The 20,868-nt window shown below is 36.8% G+C and overlaps 1 protein-coding gene across 13 annotated transcripts in view; it reads left to right on the top strand.

Moving 5' to 3' along the window:
- Positions 1–20,868, top strand: part of CAMK2D (calcium/calmodulin dependent protein kinase II delta) — a 305,194-nt gene that overhangs the window by 234,083 nt on the left and 50,243 nt on the right. For all 13 annotated transcript variants that reach the window (XM_041758553.1, XM_041758550.1, XM_041758545.1 and 10 more), the window contains exons 8-11: positions 2,436–2,519; positions 16,451–16,545; positions 19,234–19,356; positions 20,170–20,253. In XM_041758553.1, coding sequence (XP_041614487.1) covers positions 2,436–2,519; positions 16,451–16,545; positions 19,234–19,356; positions 20,170–20,253 — 386 coding nt within the window. The remainder of the gene's footprint in view (positions 1–2,435; positions 2,520–16,450; positions 16,546–19,233; positions 19,357–20,169; positions 20,254–20,868) is intronic.

Raw genomic sequence — 20,868 nt, 5'->3', positions numbered from 1 at the left:
ACAGGGTCTTAAAATGTAGGCTAGGAACTTGGTCTTTAATCTGGAGTTTGGCATTGGTTTCTCATTGGGTTCCTTTGTGTCTCATCTTGGGAGGAGTTGGAAAGGGATCATTGGAATAAGAGCAGATGAGGCATACCCAGAAGCTCTTTAGGACTCTTATGCCCATCCCTGCCTTGGAATTAGCTGACTCCACATCACTCCTTGATGTAATCTTCAAACTTTGGTAATGGAACCACCGTGATTACTCAGGAATTCTTTCACCTCGCACCTGTGAGGCAAATGCTCCTTTTAAGTAAAGTTTAAGAATAGAGCTGGATCCACTATGGTCCATGTGAAGCTTAAACTACTTTACAGGCGTCTTTTTTTGGAATCCCTTCTCATTGTCCACTCCATCTTCCTCCACAAGAAAGGAAAGGAAAAGTAGGGGATCCCTGGGTGGCGCAGTGGTTTAGCGCCTGCCTTTGGCCTAGGGCGCGATCCTGGAGGCCCGGGATCGAGTCCCACGTCGGGCTCCCGGTGCGTGGAGCCTGCTTCTCCCTCTGCCTGTGTCTCTGCCTCTCTCTCTCTCTGTCTCTCTCTCTCTCACTGTGTGCCTATCATAAATAAATTAAAAAAAATTTTAAAAAAAAGAAAGGAAAAGTAATAAAGGGGTAGAAGGGATAAAATCCACAATCCTTTGCCTCGTTTTCTAAGGCAATTTTGTTCAGAGTAATAACCATGCTACTTTCTCAATCTCTCTCTCTCTACACACACAGACACACACACACACACACACACACACACTTGTTTTTATACCTTTTTGCACATTGTTTGTACTTAATAAATTTGAAAATAGGAAGAAAAGGCTCCTTTCTTGAGCCCTTTAAATCCTAGTAAATATATGATGAGCTTCTCCAGTGATTTGTGGTCAGAGGAATTCCTGATTACGTATCCTTTTAAAGAAATGGTTCCAATTTTGGGGGTATCTTTAAATAAAACTTGCAAATAGTTATTTTGGATCTTTTTAAAAGCAGCTATTTTTTATTTGAAAGCTATAAGAAATAAGAAATAAGAAAATAAGAAATAAGAAAAATGTCACTCTAGGCCCTAACTCTAAATTGATTATTATTTAAGCATACTTTATCAGAAAGTATGCTTTACACTGATTTATACAATAGTGAAACTTTTGTTCCACTTTTATTTTACCATTTTCTTTCTCTTACCACATCTCTCAAAATTCTAGTTGATACTTGTTCAATAGTGATTCATACAGATGTTCCTGAGTCTTCTCTTTAGTTGACAATTATAAGTACGCACTGACTATTTATTAGAACACAGTGATCTCTTTGATATATTTAGGGTTTATTTCTTCTCCTGGTGAATTCTTCAAACACTCAGCCCCATTACTACCCCATAGACTACCTCACTTTCAAAAATATTTACTTAGGATCTATTTTTTTTGTCCTTTTGTTTTATAGGTGAGTGTGTCTCAAAATTATATCGGTATCATGTTAACTATCATTTCTTACAAAGTTCTAACCCTATCTTCAAATTTCTCCCTATTTCCTTTCAGATATAGGAAAGGAAAGACTTTTTCTTTCCCCTCTTGGGTCTGTGGCTGGGGCCTGTGAGTTGAACTGACAAAAGACTGATGAACAGGAGAAAAGCATACAGTGCTTTTGATGTTAATATTTTAACTCTTACATACACACAGGGGCCTTTCTAGAAAATTAATGAAGACCTAAAGAAAGGCCAGCCTTAGGAGCTCATATCCTGTTTTAACAAAGAGTGATAAAATGTGGCGATTTGACAAGACAAAGGGAAAAGGAGTTAGGGCTGGAGGTATTAAATTGTGGGGAAATAACAAGGAAACCTATAAGGACACTAATGGAAGATCAAGGTTATTTTAGTAAGGTTGGTTTGTATAGATCCATCTTGGCACCAACTCCTGTGCCAGGAATTTTCCCTTCTTTCTGGTACAGGGAGGGCACCTTTTCACAAGAATTTATGCCCTACTTTTAGGTAGAAAGGAGAAGATTAAAGAGCCTGTCATACATCTGCTGATTCTCAGTTGCCTTCAGCTAAAAATAATCAGTATGCCACAGTGACATATTTTGGGGTGGTATGTTCTGATCCCCTTCAAAGGTTTATTTTCAAATCTTGCATAAGTAAGTGAGAATAAGAACTAACCAAGTAGACTTAAGTAAAAATTCTGACTGTATGGTACAATAGAATAACATTCATCTCTGGGAAAAATGCATTTTTTTTCTAATTAGCTACAAAGCAGGTTAGTGTGATACTGCAATAGAGAGAAACTAGTGTACATTATTTTAGGCCTGGTTTTCTCTTGACAAGCATATCATCAGATCAAAAATCCCCCCAAATTTTTTCTTCCTTAGTTTCCTGTTTCTTGGTTTTGTCAAGTGAACTCTGACTCATTAACCTTTTTTTCTTAGGTTTTGCTGGCACACCCGGATATCTTTCTCCAGAAGTTTTACGTAAAGATCCTTATGGAAAGCCAGTGGATATGTGGGCATGTGGTAAGGAATCATATTTCCTTGCAAATTTTTCAGTATACCAGTATATTAAAAATAGTATTTTTTAAATTTGAAATTGATGCTCACTAGGAATCAGCTTAGAATAGTAGTTCTCAAACTTCAGCCTACAACAGGTCACATGGAAGGCTGGTTAAAGCACAGATTACTGGGATCCCTGGGTGGTGCAGCAGTTTGGCGCCTGCCTTTGGCCCAGGGCGCGATCCTGGAGACCCGGGGTCGAATCCCACGTCGGGCTCCCTGCATGGAGCCTGCTTCTCCCTCTGCCTGTGTCGCTGCCTCTCTCTCTCTCTCTCTCTCTCTCTCTCTCTGACTATCATGAATAAATAAATAAAATCTTTAAAAAAAAAAAAAGCACAGATTGCTGCATCTGATTAAGGAGGTCTAGAGTGGGAGCATCTATAATTTTAGCAAGTTCCCAGACAATGTTAGTGCTTCCAGTATCAGGAACCACTGAGACCAGGGACACAGAGCATCCCCACTAGTGGCCATGCATTTATACTGTTGTCCTGCCACCTCATTCAAGCAGTCCTTATAACAGATGCCATGTTTGCACAATATGTTTGGTTGGCAGGGATTAAGAGACAAAAAGTGGATCTTGGAAAAGGATGAAACTGGTCTGTCCTATGGACTGAACTCAGAATTAGGCCTTTAGCAACCAACTCCAATCAAATGAGAATCCTGTGCAGGCTCAAAGACACTTAATGTGGAGGATTCCCACCAGTTTTTAAATGGAATTTCTCTGTGTTAACATATACAGCAAATAGGTGAAAAACCGAAATAAAAGGGATACTATAGGATGCACTGAAATATTTTTCAACTGGTGTTACTGACACAAACTAGTCCTCTAGGTTCCTGACACTGCCATCGCTACAAGTCTATAAATAGTTTGGCTTTAGTGTGCTGCAAACAGACTTCATTGCCTTTGGTGTTTGTCAGTAGCCCGGAAAGAGTTGATAAAAAAAAAAATAAAAACATTTTTTGATTCCGAAAATAACTTTTTAGATTTGGCTCTAGTGAAAAAATAATAATTTATTACCACTACTTCATAGTAATAGTTATCCCTAACCTATCAGTAACCACACTATATTTCTTGTCAGCTTTATCCTATTAGCAATAGCAACTTGGTGTTTGATCTTAAACTGAATGCATCCTGGGCCTTTAGACTTACCTCCACTCCTAGGAAAGCAGTTATGGGAGGAGCACTGTATCTGGAGTCAATGCCTGCATTCAGATCTTTGCTTTGCACCTACTAACCCTATCTCTAGTATCTCTGAGTTGGTTTCTTTACCTGTCAAACAGGAAAATATTGCCCTCATAGAGTTGTATGGAGGTCAAATAAAAGCATTTTATAGTTTGTAAAGAAATTTAAAATGCAGACAGCTATTACTCTAAAAGTTGGATTAATTAAAGGGTAATGTTGTATGTGTACCCCAAGCTATGTTGTCTTCCTGCCTGCCTGAGAATATCTTCTAAGGATGAACTCTATGCCTTTGGGTTAGACCATTGTCACAGAATGTCCTTCTTGAAATCTAAATGCTAAAGGCAAATAACTCACATATTTCCCTTGCAATGATCAGCTCTCATCACAGACCTCTCTTTGCTGATGAATTTAAAAAGTAGTAGAGTGTGTTGAGAGACAGGCAAACATAGATGGGTTTTATGGAGGATACAGTTGAGGGGAGTGTATCTGGTGTGCTACACTCAGACCCCGAACACCAGCGGGCTAGTATGGTAGAGACTGGTCAGTAGCTGAGGCAAGGCACTGAGAAGGCTTCTTTGTTGCCTTCATTAGACTTTACCTCTAACCTCCTCCCGACTCCTTTATTCTTCATCCTTTCTTCTTTCTCTCTTTCTCCTCCTCTCTCCCACCTGCTTCACAGGCAGGAGGCAGTGTGTGAAGTAGTTGAGTGGGTCTTCTGTTTTAGTGGGTCTGAACTCAGTATAGGCAGCTGCATTTTTAATATCTATGACATCATCAGAGTTTAGACTCACTGTCTTAGACTCACTAAATATACTACACTCAATTTTAATATTACTTTGGTAAATTTGAGTCTAATTGGCTTCTGGATTTTTTGTTTGGGTGTATTATTTGTATAGCTAACCTTTTATAAAGTATATTTTATAATAATAGGATTTCACATCTGTAAAATGTGAGGTAACTTACAGGGTAGAAGCTCTCTCTTGGCTGGAAGAAGGAAAAAATATAGGTGAAGAGTTACCTCCCTCCTTATTGTCTAAGCTATATGCCATTCTTAAGAACTGTAAGTAAGTAGTAGATAGATAGTACATGTATACCTGCAGACATATATTCACACATACATATCTCATAATAACTCTAGAAACTTAGAGCCATAGAGTATCTCAAAAATTTCAACCTCAGTTTTCCCATGGGCAGAGCCACCTTTCACTTTGTGCTCAGTTAGTTAGTTATTTAGAGAGAGAGAGAGAGAGAAAGCAGGGGTAGAGGCAGAGAGAAAAGAAAAATCTCAAGCAGTCTCCACACTGAGCCTGACATCGGCTCAGGACCATAGAATCATGACCTGAGCCAAAACCAAGAGTCAGATGCCTAACTGACGACCCTCACTTTATTCAGTTCTATCCTTACCTTTGTTTTCTGTCCACAATTTTCTATAAACAGCCAAATCCCTTTGTGACAAGCCATGCTCCATTTAGACCATATTTCCTAACAGTTCCCATTTTCCTTAGAGATTGTGACATTTTTAAAAATAGTGTGCCTTGAAATGTATTTGGGATCACAAAGGTAACCACAGAATTGTCTTAGATATTCCAATATCACATATTTGGGGGAAATGACCCCCCACCTTCCATAAACATCATAATAAAATCTTCTGCCTTTTGTTACATTCTGGATCACTGCAGTGAGTGAGTTTGAAATGTTGTTTTACCATTTTATTTTATTTTCATTTCACTCAGGTAACATGGAAGTTACATTAAATTCTCTTTATTTCTAAGATGATCCACCATTTCTCATTCCCATTTAAGAACCACCAAGGTAATGTACACATCATTTGATTACCTTTAGGCGATGGCAATCTTGAGAGAAACTTTTTTTTAGCCATCCATCAACACTGGCTCTTACCTAGTGAATACTTTTTTTCAAGGTTAGACGTTGCGTAGTATAGTATAGTATAGTAGGAAATGACACTACACAGATAACAAATGCAAGATAAGACATTTAGCAGAATGGCAGCTAATCTGTGAATTAAGCTGTGAGTACTCACTACAGCAGATTATCTGTTTAGCAGTTGACGCGGACCAGAGTGAGGCACACTATTAGTATAATGGCTAAAAGAAGTCTGCACATTATTTTTATTAGAAATATGCAAAAACTGGTACATAAGAAATTTCAAATACTTACTACCATTACCTTGTTTTCGAGACCTCATACAGAGTGTAGTCTGATCTGTACTCAGTCTTTTAAAGTAACTAGTCCATTACTAGAAATCAAATAATAGACATTAATGAAGCAAGAATATACCCCTGTTTTGTACCGTTAACCAATTGATTTTGATGGCTTTCTTGCATATATAGCTGTTTCCGTAATTCACCAATGGAATGAGCAGATGTTGTTTATAGATGTCACTGAATCACTGGATTTTAACAGAACTTGCTTCTACATCTTGATTCAAAAAATGTAAGCCCATCTAAACATATCACACACACACACACACACACACACACACACACACACACACACACATCCTGGTCTTAACTACGTCTCTAACTGAATTAGATATCACTCAAAACAATTACGAGTGGTAATAAATTAGTGACTATCACAGAATGATCATGACTTGATGAACCTTTGGAATATTATGGAAAATATTCTTTTCTTGCATGGACACTGTAGCTTCAATATTTGTGTGATTACTGGACCTTAGAGTATATATCTGCTAACAGTTCTCATTAACCTTAGAGATTATGGGGTTGTTTATGTATTTCAGCTGAGATAAGTCAGCATCAAGCACTTTTTAAAGAAAGTATTGACAGTTTTGAAATCTCAAGCCTACTGTAAAATTTGTTGCTATGCTTACCTTACACTGGGCAACATTTGTTGCTTATGATTACCAGTTCTATGATTACTTTACACTTGGCCATCACACATATACTTCACAATTACAAGTCTCTGTGTCTTCATTCTTTATGACCCACATTCTCATTAGTCTTCTACCCATGGAGCTTTACTCACAATTATAGCCTCTACCAATATTTTCTTGCTCTGGTCTTAGATTTCTTAAGAAAATATTTATGGTTTCCCTAACTTGATGTTTTACAAACTGTGGACCACGGACCCATGCTTCAAAGTGACCTGAGTGCTAATCAAAATTTTAGCTTCCTGGGATGCACCCGAGGATCACTTAATAAGATTCTCTGTGGTGAGGCTAAAGAATTTGCATTTTATCAAGCTTACTGGGTTATCCTAATACACACCAACATTGAACAGCATCACCCTAGGAGTTGCAAATTTCCTTAGGGCAGCAAATTTTAGGATTCTTACACCATACAGCAGAGGTTGTAAACAGGTTGGTTTATAGATGTCTTGGCCAGATTGGCGGACCTTTCACTTTGGGAGGTGTTGACATTTATTATCTTTATAATTTGTTATCAAGAGATTACTGGTAAAACTATCAGTTTCTAACCCCTCTAAAGTAAGCAAAAGAACTAATAACAAGATGCTTTTGTCCTTAAATAGCAACTGTGCCTGTCAGATAATGGACACATGCTCTCCCCTGATTACCACTCTCCCCGATGCACACTGCAAACTCAGGCATTCATTTCTGCCTGATGTTGGAAGAACTGCCAGTTTGCCACCCCTAGTATATGGCATAATTTCTATCATCCGAAGACTAACTTCCTATATTACTGACCTTGACCTTCTTCTAGATCTTTGTCCTACCCATCATTGGCCTTGTAGGTCAGAGTTAAACACTTTTCCTATTTGAATTCTATTATTTTTTTTTGCATAAGATATTACAATATAAAAGAGAGCCATACGGGATCCCTGGGTGGCGCAGCAGTTTGGCGCCTGCCTTTGGCCCAGGGCGCGATCCTGGAAACCCGGGATTGAATCCCATGTCGGGCTCCCGGTGCATGGAGCCTGCTTCTCCCTCTGCCTGTGTCTCTGCCTCTCTCTCTATCTCTCTGTGACTATCATCAATAAAAAAAAAAAAAAAAAAAAAGTTAAAAGAGAGCCATACTTATTCCTCATATAGTTAATTATGCATTTCCAAACTCCACTCATAGTGTGTCCTTTATTTACTGAGAGTATTAAGTGGATGTGTTGTTAGATTGTTCTGTTAACTTCCCACTGACTTTTCAAAGTTTCTCAACATTGCTTTTTTTTCTCCTTCCATTAGAGCACTCATTAGAATGTTTTAATCATTAATGTGATTATAGGTTTAATCATGTTTCTAACTCTAGCTTTTATTAAAATCATTTTTGAATGTTCTTGATAATGTAATCTTTTTACCTAATCAGTAATCAGTGCTTCTCAACTCTTATTAATCACATATCTCTGGCACCACTCAAGCACAAATATGCACATATGACAGTTAAAACTAGTTTTATCCACTTTTAAATGTTATATGAAACTGTGTCAAAATAGTTTTTAGCTTTCTGTTTTAGAAATTTTAAAGCATACAGAAATATACAGAATGAACTCTTGGCTAATCTTATTTCATCTATTCATTCCTCATCCCCAAGATTATTTTAGTCAAATCCAAACATAATATCAATATATTTATACATACTGTAATGTATATCTCTAAAAGAAAAGGGTTCTTTTAAAAGAATGACAATAATATCAAAACTAAAAAAATAATAATAGCAATACTTCAAAATTTAAAATAATAATAACTACTTAAAACCATCAAACATTTAAGGGTTTGTTTTTTTTTTAATTTGCCCTCTTATCTCACAATTTATTAGTTTGATCTCTTAGGCCTCTTTTAATTTGTAGTTCCTGCTTCTTTCTCTCTCCCTCTCCTCATTCCCCTTCCCATTTCTCTATTTGTTGAAGAAATCTGTAGTTCCCATGGAACATCCCTATGGAGTACCTGATATTGGTCTCTACATAGTGTTTACAACCTAAGAAACCAGGATTCCTTGTAGAAGTAAGTGGCTGATTGCAAGTATGGATCAGGAAAAAGCACAAGATGATAGAGGTGGATCTTGTTATAGCAGGAAAGAAAGAAAAAAGAAAACTGTTAAAGGCTATAGACTTTTGGAGGGAGCAAGAACACTTCAGGGATAATGATATAACCTCCAAAGGTTGGGTGTTCTAATGATGTTAATGGCCTTTGATGATCTACCTAGGTATTAACAGGACTCAAGAGCCAACTTGGAGAGGCTTCTTTTGGTTAAACATGGGACAATTAGAGCATAAGTGAGAAAAATAACAGTAATGGATTAAAACACATCAAATAAGTTTAAATCCATGCATTCATGATGATAAAATACAACAGCAATTTTAACTTTTGAGTTAGATTAGTTAATAGGGAATGAATATGTTATTTTGAAAACTAATAAAAGGGAAAAATTCTGTTACTTTGCCTTTCCTGTATGAATTATAAGATAGAATAACCAAATAATGATGAAGTACGTTGTTCTTAGACTAAAGAAGGTATAATAGAATAACAGTATCATTATTTTGCAACCCCTAATGAAATATCTAGGTAGAGATCATCAAAGGGCACTAACATTGTGAGAAAAATCCAAACTTTAGAGGTTGTGGCATCACCCCTGAAGTGTTCTTGAAAAAAAAAAAAAAAAGGAAGTGAAGATTTTGATTGACTTTTAAAATTTTTGCTGTTTCAGTTATAGGGAAAGAAAAAAAAACTTTTTTTTTTTTCATTTTTTTCCCTCTGACCTAGGAGAAAAAGGTAAGATGTTAGGATTATAAATTAAGGTTACAAGAAAAAGGGGATCCCTGGGAGGTTCAGTGGTTTGGCACCTGCCTTTGGCCCAGGGTGTGATCCTGGAGTTCCGGGATCGAGTCCCACATTGGGCTCCCTGCATGGAGCCTGCTTCTCCCTGTGTCTCTGTGTGTGTGTGTGTGTGTGTGTGTGTGTGTGTGTGTGTGTCTCATGAATAAATAAATAAAATCTTTAAAAAAAAAAGTTACAAGAAAAAAGTAAATTGGAACCTACTAATGGGGCAAAGACTCATAGACAACAAAAAAGCTTTAAAATAATCAAGGTACCTAGCTAAAGGAAAAAATGGCTACAGGGAATATTTAAGGCAGGACCAAGTTGAAACCTTACCATTGAGAGTCCAGGCCTCTCAATCAGACAACACAAACAATTTAAAACTTAAAATGATCATTTCTCTTAAAGTTCATAGATAAAGAAAAAGTAGCTGCAAGGAACCTTTAAGACATGGCTTTGTCAAGCCTGCTTGTGGCTAAAACAGTTAAGTCACTCAAACTCTCAAATTCCATTTCCTCATCTGTATAATGGAGACAATAACATTACCGCACAGCTTTGTATAGGGAGTAAATGAGGTAATGCACTAAAGCACATCCAGCTGCTCAAAAAATGTAACCTACGATAAAACATTATTATATCATGACTCTTGTAATTATGCTTTCAGAAAGTAGAACGCCAAAAGTATATCATTCAGGAAGGCTTCAGATGCCAATCTAATGAGCAAATCAAATTAAGCTAACAAAGCAATATTTATTTAAATAGGTACTGACAATAATTAATCATCAGTCTCCTTAGTGCCATGTAGTTTTCGTCTTGAAATCTTCTGGCCTGAGTGTTTTAAAATCTTCTGTATTTGTATAGTTGTTTTAGTGAAAGTAGTTCGTTTGGTAGAAACTCCTCAAACAATTAAACTGTGGTCATTTATCTATATAGTGGCTGCCAATTTGGGAGGAACTCAACCAGTGAGCCTTCCCCTTCGCAGAGACATGCCACATCAAGTGTTAGCCAGTAGGACTATGGATGTAATGCAAAAGGACAAAGCCTCAGAGGCGGCCAGGCTTGCAACATAACCTAGGTCCAGAATGCTAAATGACTCTGTTGGGAGTCTGTTTTATAATTTCATAACAGCCTACCTCAGATATTTATTAGCAAAATGCCTAATTAGGGACGCCTGGGTGGCTCAGGGTGTGATCTTGCAGTCCCAGGATTGAGTCCCACATCAGACTCCCTGCATGGAGCCTGCTTCTCCTTCTGCCTATGTCCTGCCTCCCTCTCTCTGTCTCTCTCATGAATAAATAAATAAAATCTTAAAAAAAAGAAAAATTCCTAATTAAAAATTAATATAGACTGTTGCCATTACAAGGCCAATTTTTTTCTTTGCTCCCTAAATTAAAGGGAGTAATTAAAGGGAGGGTTAAAAAAAAACTTAGAAATAGTCTTACCTCTGCCTGTGTTCTAGGAACGCAAACACAGACACGCATCATCATCATCATCATTAGATGTATCTGTTACATCAGATAATAAAAATGATATAAAAATAATTTTTAAAAGTGTACATTAGATTATAATGTAGTGAAAGGTGGAAAAATATTTTTTTATGTTGTGAAGATGAGGTTTAATGTATTGAAGTTTTTTTCATGGTCTCCTTTTTTAACTCCAGTACAGTAAAATAATTTTCAGTCTCGCTTTTAATGCTTTGTTAGATTTCTATTTAAGGATGTTTAAATAAATTGTTGTTTAAATTGTTCTACTCTGGTTGTGATTCACATGAATTAAGAATCTGCTTTTGGACTGGAACTTCCTGAAGCAGGCTATCAAAATCTAAAGTGATTAAACCATTGTTTAAAAGCCATTTTTGCTGCCACAGTGTCTACTGTATAAAGATGCCAACTCTTATGGATAAGAGCAAATCTAGATTTCCCTGACAAAGAAAACATAAAGAAACCCAAGAGATCCTCGTTAGAGAAAAAAGGAATCGTAGGCCATGCCAGGCAGTTTTACGTGTCTTACCTATCTGTCCCTGGTTTCCATGGTTTAAGGGAAAGCAACAAGAAGAAAACAAGCAGTAGAGGTCAGAGCAGTGGCAGAAACTAAAGGCCTCATGCAGGCCAATTAACTTTTCAAAAGTTAATTCAAAAGGGGATTGGTTCAAGATAGCAAGGTTAGAAGATCCCAAATTCAACTCCCCAGTGAGCACACTGACTCTACAGCTTCATATGAAACAACTTAAGAAAAACTAGGGCACCTGGATGGCTCAGTCGGTTGAGCGTCTACCTTTGATTCAGGTCATAATCCCGGGGTCCTAGGATTGAGTCCTGTGTGGAGTTACCTGCTCAGTTCCTTCTGCCTGCCACTCCCCCTGCTTGTGTTCTCTCTCTTTCTCTGTCTCTCTCTCTCTCTCCCTCTCCCTCCCTCCCCCCACCTCTCCCTCTCCCTTTCTCTCCCTCTCTCTCAAATAAATAAATCTTTTTCAAAAGACGAAAAACTAAAGATTGGCTGAGTATTGACTATACATCAGGCAAAAGAAAAGAATATCACATTGAAGTGTGCAGGAGAGGCTAGGACACAATCTCACCATAAACCCTGCCCATGATTTGGTGACCAAAATGAGGAAAAAATTCAAAACCTGAGCCTTTTTGTGGAGTAAAGTGTTCAAGCCCCCATCCAGTCCCTCAGCTTTTAGGAATTAAACACTCAAAATATCTAATTGTAAAACCAATAGCACTTATGTCCCAGATGCACAAGGCTATCATGATCTGAAAGACAGCTCTTAATGGGCCTGGATGTTTGGACATACCTTCCTCAGGGCCCAGCTCAGTGGCTGCCTGATTGCATCCAGACATAAATTGAAGGAGGTTGGCCTGCTGATATTTAAGTGTCAGCCTGTGAGGCAAGCATCTAACGTAACACACATATCTGGGAGCCTACTGGAGTATTCTCTGGGATAGAGACTGGTTAGTACTGTGTCCATGCTCTCCTTCTGCTGTGCTCCAGAGCACTAGAAAGGAAATTTTTACATGTATCTGGTGCCCTGGTTTTTGTGGCTGCTGCCCAGGGGATGCCTCCTGACTGGCTGGCTCTGGATGCCAGGGGGACTTATGTTCCTCATCTCATGAGACTATAATAATCAGGATCACCCAGAGAGGAGCTCATACTTGTCTCTGGCACCTTAATTTTTGTACCTGCTGCCAGGAGACACCTCCACATTGCCAGCTCTGTTAGTCAGTGGGGTTTATGCTTGTGAGTTCCTTAGGACAGTAACTCGCGGAGAGAGGGTTCCTAAATACCCACCACCCCCACTGCACAGCAAAAGGCAACAGACCTAGGAGCTTGGTCTTTCTGGGAAGGGAGCCTACTAACTAAAAGTCATGGCTGGCAGCCTGAGGGGCAGGTTTCTAATTAAACACACATTTAAGGAATGACTATAATCTTCCAGAGACCTCAGAAAGTACCACTATCTTCATGTTCTCCCTCTGTCACACTCCAGAGCACCAGTGTCTCCTGGAGGGAAGCTTCACATGAAGCTGGTGTCCTGGTTTTTGCATCTGCTGCCATGTATTTTTATCTGCCCCCCAGGGTATGTCCCTAGATTGCCTGGCTGGCTAGGGAAACTTGCATCTGAAGTTCCACCAGACTGGCAATTGGAGACAAAGTTCTTGGCAGGCTGCCATCCCAGGACACTGCACAGACAGAAGATCGAGGCATACCTCTTTCCAGTCATTCTGTGAAGGGGGCCTCTTGGCTTGTCCTAGAGCTTTGGTCTGAGGAGCACACTAAGAGCTGCTCTCAAAGAATGTAGGTTGTAGGCACCATCATGGTGCTCTCATTCTGCCTTGTTCCATCTGGCCAGTATCTCCCAGAAAAGAGATGTTACATTCATCTGGAGCCCCAGTTTTTGTAACTGTCACCCAGGGGATGACACCAAATTGCTTGTTCAGTGGGTTTATGCTTGTGGTCCCACAGGACTGTACATATTTGCATAATTTTATTTTTTAATTTTTTATTTGCATAATTTAAAAAGCTGCTACCTGAAGATTTGGCTTCCAAACAGCCTGAATCTAGGTACTGAGCTCTTCCCCTTTCATTCACTGACAGGTCTTGGCACATCCTCACCTACTGAGCCCTAATAAAGATATAGCAGGCTTTTTGGAAGAGAACAAAGGTTTGAGAATGACAGAGTTGGAGCAGAGTTGAAAGATGCCCATAAGGCTCATCTACACAAGGAGAGGTGGTGGTTTTGTATATTCTATAAATCAATACAGAGTCAAGTAAAATGAAAAAAAAAAACAGGAAAATGTTCAGAATGGAAGAAAAAGATAAAACCTTAGGGAAAAAAACTGTAATAAAATGCAGATAAGTAATTCACCTAATAAAGCACTCAAAATTATGTTCTTAAATATGTTCATCAAACATGGGAAAAGAATGGATAGACACAGAACTGCAACATAGAAATGGAAAATAAAAGAAGTACCAAATAGAAGTCATAGAGCTAAGGAATACAGTAACTGAACTGAGAAACATATTAGAAGGGTTCAACAACAGATTACATGAAATACAAGGAAGGATCATTTAAAATGAATCCAAGCTGCTGGTGGAACTCACCCACTCACAGCAGAAAAAAAAAATGAAGTTAACTTAAGGGGCTTATGAGGCAACATTAAGCAGACTAACATTCACATTATGGAGTCCCACAAGGAGGAGAGAAATAGGCAAACTTGTTTGAAGAAATAATGTCTAAAAACTTTCTAGAGGAAGTCAAGGAAGGAAATGGGGAAGGAAACAGACATCCAGATCCTGAAAGCCCAGAGATTTCCAAATAAGATGAAATCAAAAACCCACATCAATACACATTATAATTAAACTGTCAAAAATTAAAGATGATAAAATATTAAAAGCAATAAGAGAAAAATAATTAGTTGTGTACCAGGGAACCCCCATAAGCCTATCAGTAAGTTTTTCAGCAGAAACTTTGCAGGCCAAAGGGAGTGGCATGATATATTTAAGGTGCTGAAAGAAAAAAAGCTTCCAACTAAGAATATCCTACCCATAAAGTCATTCAAAATTGAAGGAGAGATCATGAGTTTTCCATATAACAAACACAAAAGGAGTTCATCCAACTAAGCCAGCCTTACAAGAAGTGTTAAAGGGATTCCTTTAAGCTGAAAAGAAAGGTTGCCAGTTGGTAACAAGAAAACCTATGAAAGAATAAATATCACTGGAAAGGTAAATACATAGTAGAAGTAGTAGATTAGTCGATTATAAAGCTGATATACAGGTTAAAAGACAAAGGAGGTAAAAATACTATGGTTGTGATAATTATCTAAAGGATACAGAAGTAAAATGTGACATCAAAAACAAAGCGTGGCTGAGTAAAAATATAAGCTTTAGGATAGAATCAAACTTCAAGTAGACTATTAGAATTTGTTCGAAGGAGGGCACTTGATGAGATGAGCACTGGGTGTTAAACTATATGTTGGCAAACTGAATTTAAATATATTGTTTAGAAACTTGTTATATATAAGACTCATGGTAACCATAAAGTGAAAACCTATAGTAAATGCAGAAGAGAGAAAGAGAAAGAAATATAAGTATACCACTAAAGAAAGTCATCAAACCACAAAAGAGAGCAAAAGAAGAAAGGAGCAGAGAGGAAGTACAAAAACAGTCAGAAAACAACAGAAAGACAAAAGTACATACCTATCAATAATTGCTTGAAATGTAAATGGACTAAATTATCCAATCAAAAGGCATAGAGTGGCTGGATGGATTTTAAAAACAAAAATAAATGTACACTGCCTATAAGAGACTCACGTCAGATGTAAGGACACATAGACTGAAAGTGAAGGGATGGAAAAAGATTTTTTGGGTAGCCTGGGTGGCTCAGCAGTTTAGCACTGAGTTTATCCCAGGGCGTGATCCTGGAAACCCGGGATTGAGTCCCACGTCACGCTACATGCATGGAGCCTGCTTCCCCCTCTGCCTGTCTCTCTGCCTCTCTCTGTGTGTCTCTTATGAATAAATAAATAAAATCTAAAAAAAAAAAAAAAAAGCTCCTCTCACTTAAAAAAAAATCTTTCATGCAAATGAAAACCTAAAGACAGGTAGAGTATACTTTGACAAAACAGGCTTTAAAACAGAGGCTGTAGTAAGAGACAAAGATGAACATTATGTAATGATAAATGGGTCAATCCAACAAGAGAAAATAACATTTATAAATATTCACCCAACATGGGAGCCTCTAAATATATAAAACAAATATTAACAGACCTAAAGGGGGAAATAGATGGCAATACAATAATACTAAGGGATTTCAATACCCTTATTTACATCAGTTGATAGATCATCCAGACAGAAAATCAGTAAGAAAGTATTGGCCTTAAATATGTTGGACCACATGAACTTAACAGATGTATACAGAATATTCCATCTGAGGACAACAGAATACACATTCTTCTTGAGTGTACATGTAACCTCTTCCAGGAAAGATCCTTTGTTAGGCCACAGAACAAGTCTTAATCAGGGACACCAAAGAATATGTCACCCAATAACATGTGAGTTTCATCTTTAGGTATTAACCTGCTATGCCTCTTCAGAATTCTTTGGTCCTAAGGTTTACAAGGGAACAGTGTCTTCGAATGATTCATTATACCAGATGGACATAGCAGATGTATATGTAACATCCCATCCAAAAACAACTGAGTACACATCCTTTTCAAGTGCACATAGAATTCTTTATGTTTCAAATTGCCACACATTATCAGAGTTCTTGAGCATAACAACAGGCACTTTCACCCTCCACTGAATGCTTCAGAGGAGATCAGAGAATGTCTTTCTGAAGTTTTCCAAATATTTGGTTTCCTCTCTTGGAATGGATGTGGCTTAGCATCATTGTGGATCTGCCATATTTAACTTATTGTTACCTGAATGATTAAACATTATGCTAATATGCTTGCTTATTCTGTCCAGGTGTTATTCTCTATATCCTCCTGGTGGGATATCCACCCTTCTGGGATGAAGATCAACACAGACTTTATCAGCAGATCAAGGCTGGAGCTTATGATGTATGTAATAAAAGTTCATATAGCTGTAGATGAGTATTTTTTGTTTTTGACCAAGAACCAAATTTTTTATTACAATTTTAACCATAATTTTCAACAATTTCTCTATTTTTCTCTCTCCTAGGGAAAGGGAGATAAAGAGTAAGGAATGCAGCATATGTATTCAGTTTATATTTCCTCTTAGTTCACTATCTCCTAGGATTGAAATAAATACAATTGGAAGTCTCTAAGGAAGGAGTTTCCTTATCAAATTTTGAGATCTTAGCACATTTTAAGACATAGAAAAACTAAATGATTTTTGTTTTGGAAATGATTACTACTTGCTTAGTTGAATTATATTCCCAAATGTTTATCACATAATTTTAAATAATATATCAACAATACTTTGCAGTGATCCATGTATCAAATAGAACATTGTTCCATTATGTCAGCTTGACATTTTTTGTCTTGTTTACCTAATGGGCTTCTTTGCAGACTTTCATTTGAAGAATGGGTTTCACAATTTTAAAATGTTTGAAAATCACAATTCTAATACATTTCATTTACAATCAGTATGCTTGAAAGTATGAGAATGAATTAAGTCCTAAATCTAGGGATCCCTGGGTGGCGCAGCGGTTTGGCGCCTGCCTTTGGCCCAGGGTGCGATCCTGGAGACCCGGGATCGAATCCCATGTCGGGCTCCCGGTGCGTGGAGCCTGCTTCTCCCTCTGCCTTTATCTCTGCCTTGTCTCTGCCTCTCTCTATATATATATGACTATCATAAATAAATAATAAAAAAAAATCAAATGTTTAAAACAAAACAAAACAAAACAAAAAAAAAAACCAAAACATTTCTTCCATCTAATTCTCTCACCTCTTTCAAATTTAAGAAAAAAAAAAAAAAAAAGTCCTAAATCTAAAAAGTGAGGCCTTATATATTTTCTCTTTATGTCTTAACTTTGTGTTTATTGATATAATTTTCTCTCCTTTGACAAATATGTCTATAAATATGATTTACCACCACCTCTGGGTGCATCTCACACAGCCAGCCCTCTGGAAATTAGAGATCAAGGTCTGGAGATGCTTTTCATATATTAGTAAGTGGGGTAACTAAGTAGTAGGCAATACTGGGTAAGCCTGTGCACAAGTTAAAAGCTCAATATAGCAGTAAGGAGTTAAAATCTGTATTATATTGTGTCAGGTCATATGAACTCAGCATGGGCATTTCTGTAAAAATGTTCTATATATGGAAGTGTGTATCACAAGAATTTAAAATGTATATTCTTTTAGTTTTGAAGCATTCCATTGTAGTCAGGCTAATAATTGGACCAAGTTATATTTACATGGCTACAGCTAGCATATTCGTCATCTTTATAGACTACAACTAGGTACCCTCCTAGAAAGGCTCTGCAGATGTACTGTTTGATGAATGTGAAGGAGTGACATTGTTAAAATTTAAAAAATGAGGAAAAGATCCACCTTTATTCAGGCTGAACCAGCTCCTAATTTGCTATCGGAAGATCTGTACATCATGAAGGAGCAGCCTTGAATCTTTCTTCAGTAGCGCCTAATCATTACTGAGTTTTTGCAGCTGCCTAAAATAATTTTTGGAAATAAAATGACAGTTGTTAAACTAGTAAAATTTGAAGTATTAAATAATGAGTCACTATCATTTTTCTCATATTTCATTTTACCAATGGGTCACAAAGAAACCATTTTATAAATACTAAAAGTGAACTTAAAGTCCATGACACAGTGACAGTGGCATTTTATTCTAAGATTTTCTATTCTTGAGTGTACATGTAACCTCATAAAAATTCATGAATAAGAAAAGGACCTGATATTCTGTCTGTTTAGAACCTAATGTAATGTAAATTTTTCTTAACCTATCGAGAATAGTATGTCTAATAATAAATTATGTGAAAATTAAGTTACATTATTATCAACAAAAATTTTAAATAAACAGGATAAATAGCTTTATTATATAGTTATTAATGCACAAATAGATTACTAATAGAAGTTATGAATATTAGTTCCTTTTATGAACTTTGATGAAATTCATAATTAAGTAGGTAAACCTTTCTGAAGTGTTAAAATGAGATCCTGCTAACACTCTTGTAGTCTGAGATTTCTTCTCAGTACTATATTACAAATAGCCACAAGTAGTAGGTCAGTTTTGTAACAGGTAATGGAGGCTATTTTATTATATCCACTATTAACTGCTCATGAGTTGTGAAAGTATGTAATACCTCATTGGTTTTTTTTGTAACATCTTTTGAATCTTGGTATAATAGCATGATGACATCAATACGTGTGACAACCACGTCAGTTTTATTGATGTTTGCAAATAATTATGAGAAAGATGGCATAAAATTTTATTTTCAAACCAAAATAAATATGCTTTGAGAGGACCAGAAGATTCTTAAGTTTATTTTTCTAAATTTCAAAATATAACTACTAGTTCTAATATGCAATTTATAATATGTTTATCCCTTATTGGTTACTTTTCTTTAATATATATATAAATATATATAGGGAGAGGGGGATATATACATCTACGATTTATCTACCTGTAGATACAATTTAACTTCTACAAAAAGTAAATTTATAAAGAAATTCAATACTTAAGGAAATGATTATTTTACTTAGCTCTTCCCTATTCTACTGAGTGTATCTATTTTTTAAACTCCTTATTAATTTGTATCTTTGAAGTTTCCATCACCAGAGTGGGATACAGTGACTCCTGAAGCCAAAGACCTAATCAATAAAATGCTCACTATCAACCCTGCCAAGCGCATCACAGCCTCAGAGGCACTGAAACACCCATGGATCTGTGTAAGTGACAGTTCTCGAAAGACCTTAGGAAAAAATTAAAAATAAGTCCTTTAATTTTTTTTCATAGATTTAAATTTTTGCAGAAAAAGATAAAACTAAAAATGAATGAATTTTTGACTCAAGGTATTTAACAAAATAAATTTGTACTGGTGATAATTGCCATTTGGTGTAACAAAATCTGATTTACATAGATTGATAAATGTTACCTACAATAACACAAGGAATGAGTATTTCCCCCTATCAATTATTGATAATACTTATGAACAGAGGTTAAGAAAATGCCACTAAGATTATATCCCAGTAGAGAATATTAGACAAAGTTCAATTATTTATCATTAGGCAGCTTTAGGGCAAAAAGTTTTAGAAGCTTATAGTAAGTTTTACTAGCAAGAAAGAACAGCAATGGTGGACTAAATATACTTTAGATGTGCTAAGAAAAACTGAAATTCAGGGGGAATGTAGAGTTTTCAGTACATTTCTAGGCTTAAGTGTCAAATGTTAGGGCAGTAAATATGGTACCAAGTAAATGAAAAGCAGTCCAATAGAAATATTAGTAAAGACATTGAAATAAAGTTAATTTGGAGAATTACTGCTATTCATTTCTATATTTTCTATAGATAAATGTTGCACCTTTGTTACAAATAGTCTTGGCAAAACTACTCATCCATTATTAGCGAACTTTTGCAAGTGAATACTCACAAGTTCATCAAATGGGTTCAGGCACCATTAATGCAGATTTGATGAAATTGAGATACTATAATGCTTAGTATGTTTTGAATATCCTAAGTTAAGTTTCTTTTCCTCCTCTTTCAGCAACGTTCTACTGTTGCTTCCATGATGCACAGACAGGAGACTGTAGACTGCTTGAAGAAATTTAATGCTAGAAGAAAACTAAAGGTAAGAAATTTTACATTTTTGTGAGGAGGTAGACTTGGCAGAGTGAGAAATGAGATTCTTATGAGGAAAATAACTTTTTCAGCAAAGGCTTTTAAATGTGTAGACCTCAGTACTTATATTACTCTTCTTCTGGGTCTTCAGAAAATTGAATATCACACTGGACTTAAGTCTACAATGAGGAGGTAGGATCTGTGTGGCAGTGTGTCCTGTAGTTCCTCCCTTCAGAAGAAAACAACTGCAATTTGATAATTAGAATCCAACCATACACATGAGGGCAACCCCAGTGTTATGTGAGGACATAGTCCTGCTAGTCTCAGGAAACAAAACATCAAAAACAGACAAATAAAAATCCCCTGACTTAATAAAGAGGAAAGGAGAAAAAATTAGTGGGAAATATCAGAAAGGGAGACAGAACATGAGAGACTCCTAACTCTGGGAAACGAACTCTAGGGGTGGGGAAAGGGGAGGTGGGCGGGGGGTGGGGGTGACTGGGTGACGGGCACTGAGGGGGACACTTGACGGGATGAGCACTGGGTGTTATTCTGTATGTTGGCAAATTGAACACCAATAAAAATAAATTTACAAAAAAAAAAAAAAATACCCTGACCTGAAAGT

The sequence above is a fragment of the Vulpes lagopus genome, chromosome 6 (genome assembly GCF_018345385.1).
Source record: "Vulpes lagopus strain Blue_001 chromosome 6, ASM1834538v1, whole genome shotgun sequence".
Lineage (NCBI taxonomy): Eukaryota > Metazoa > Chordata > Mammalia > Carnivora > Canidae > Vulpes > Vulpes lagopus.
Note: the sequence above shows the minus strand (reverse complement) of the source record. Positions and strands in the feature narration are given on the sequence as shown.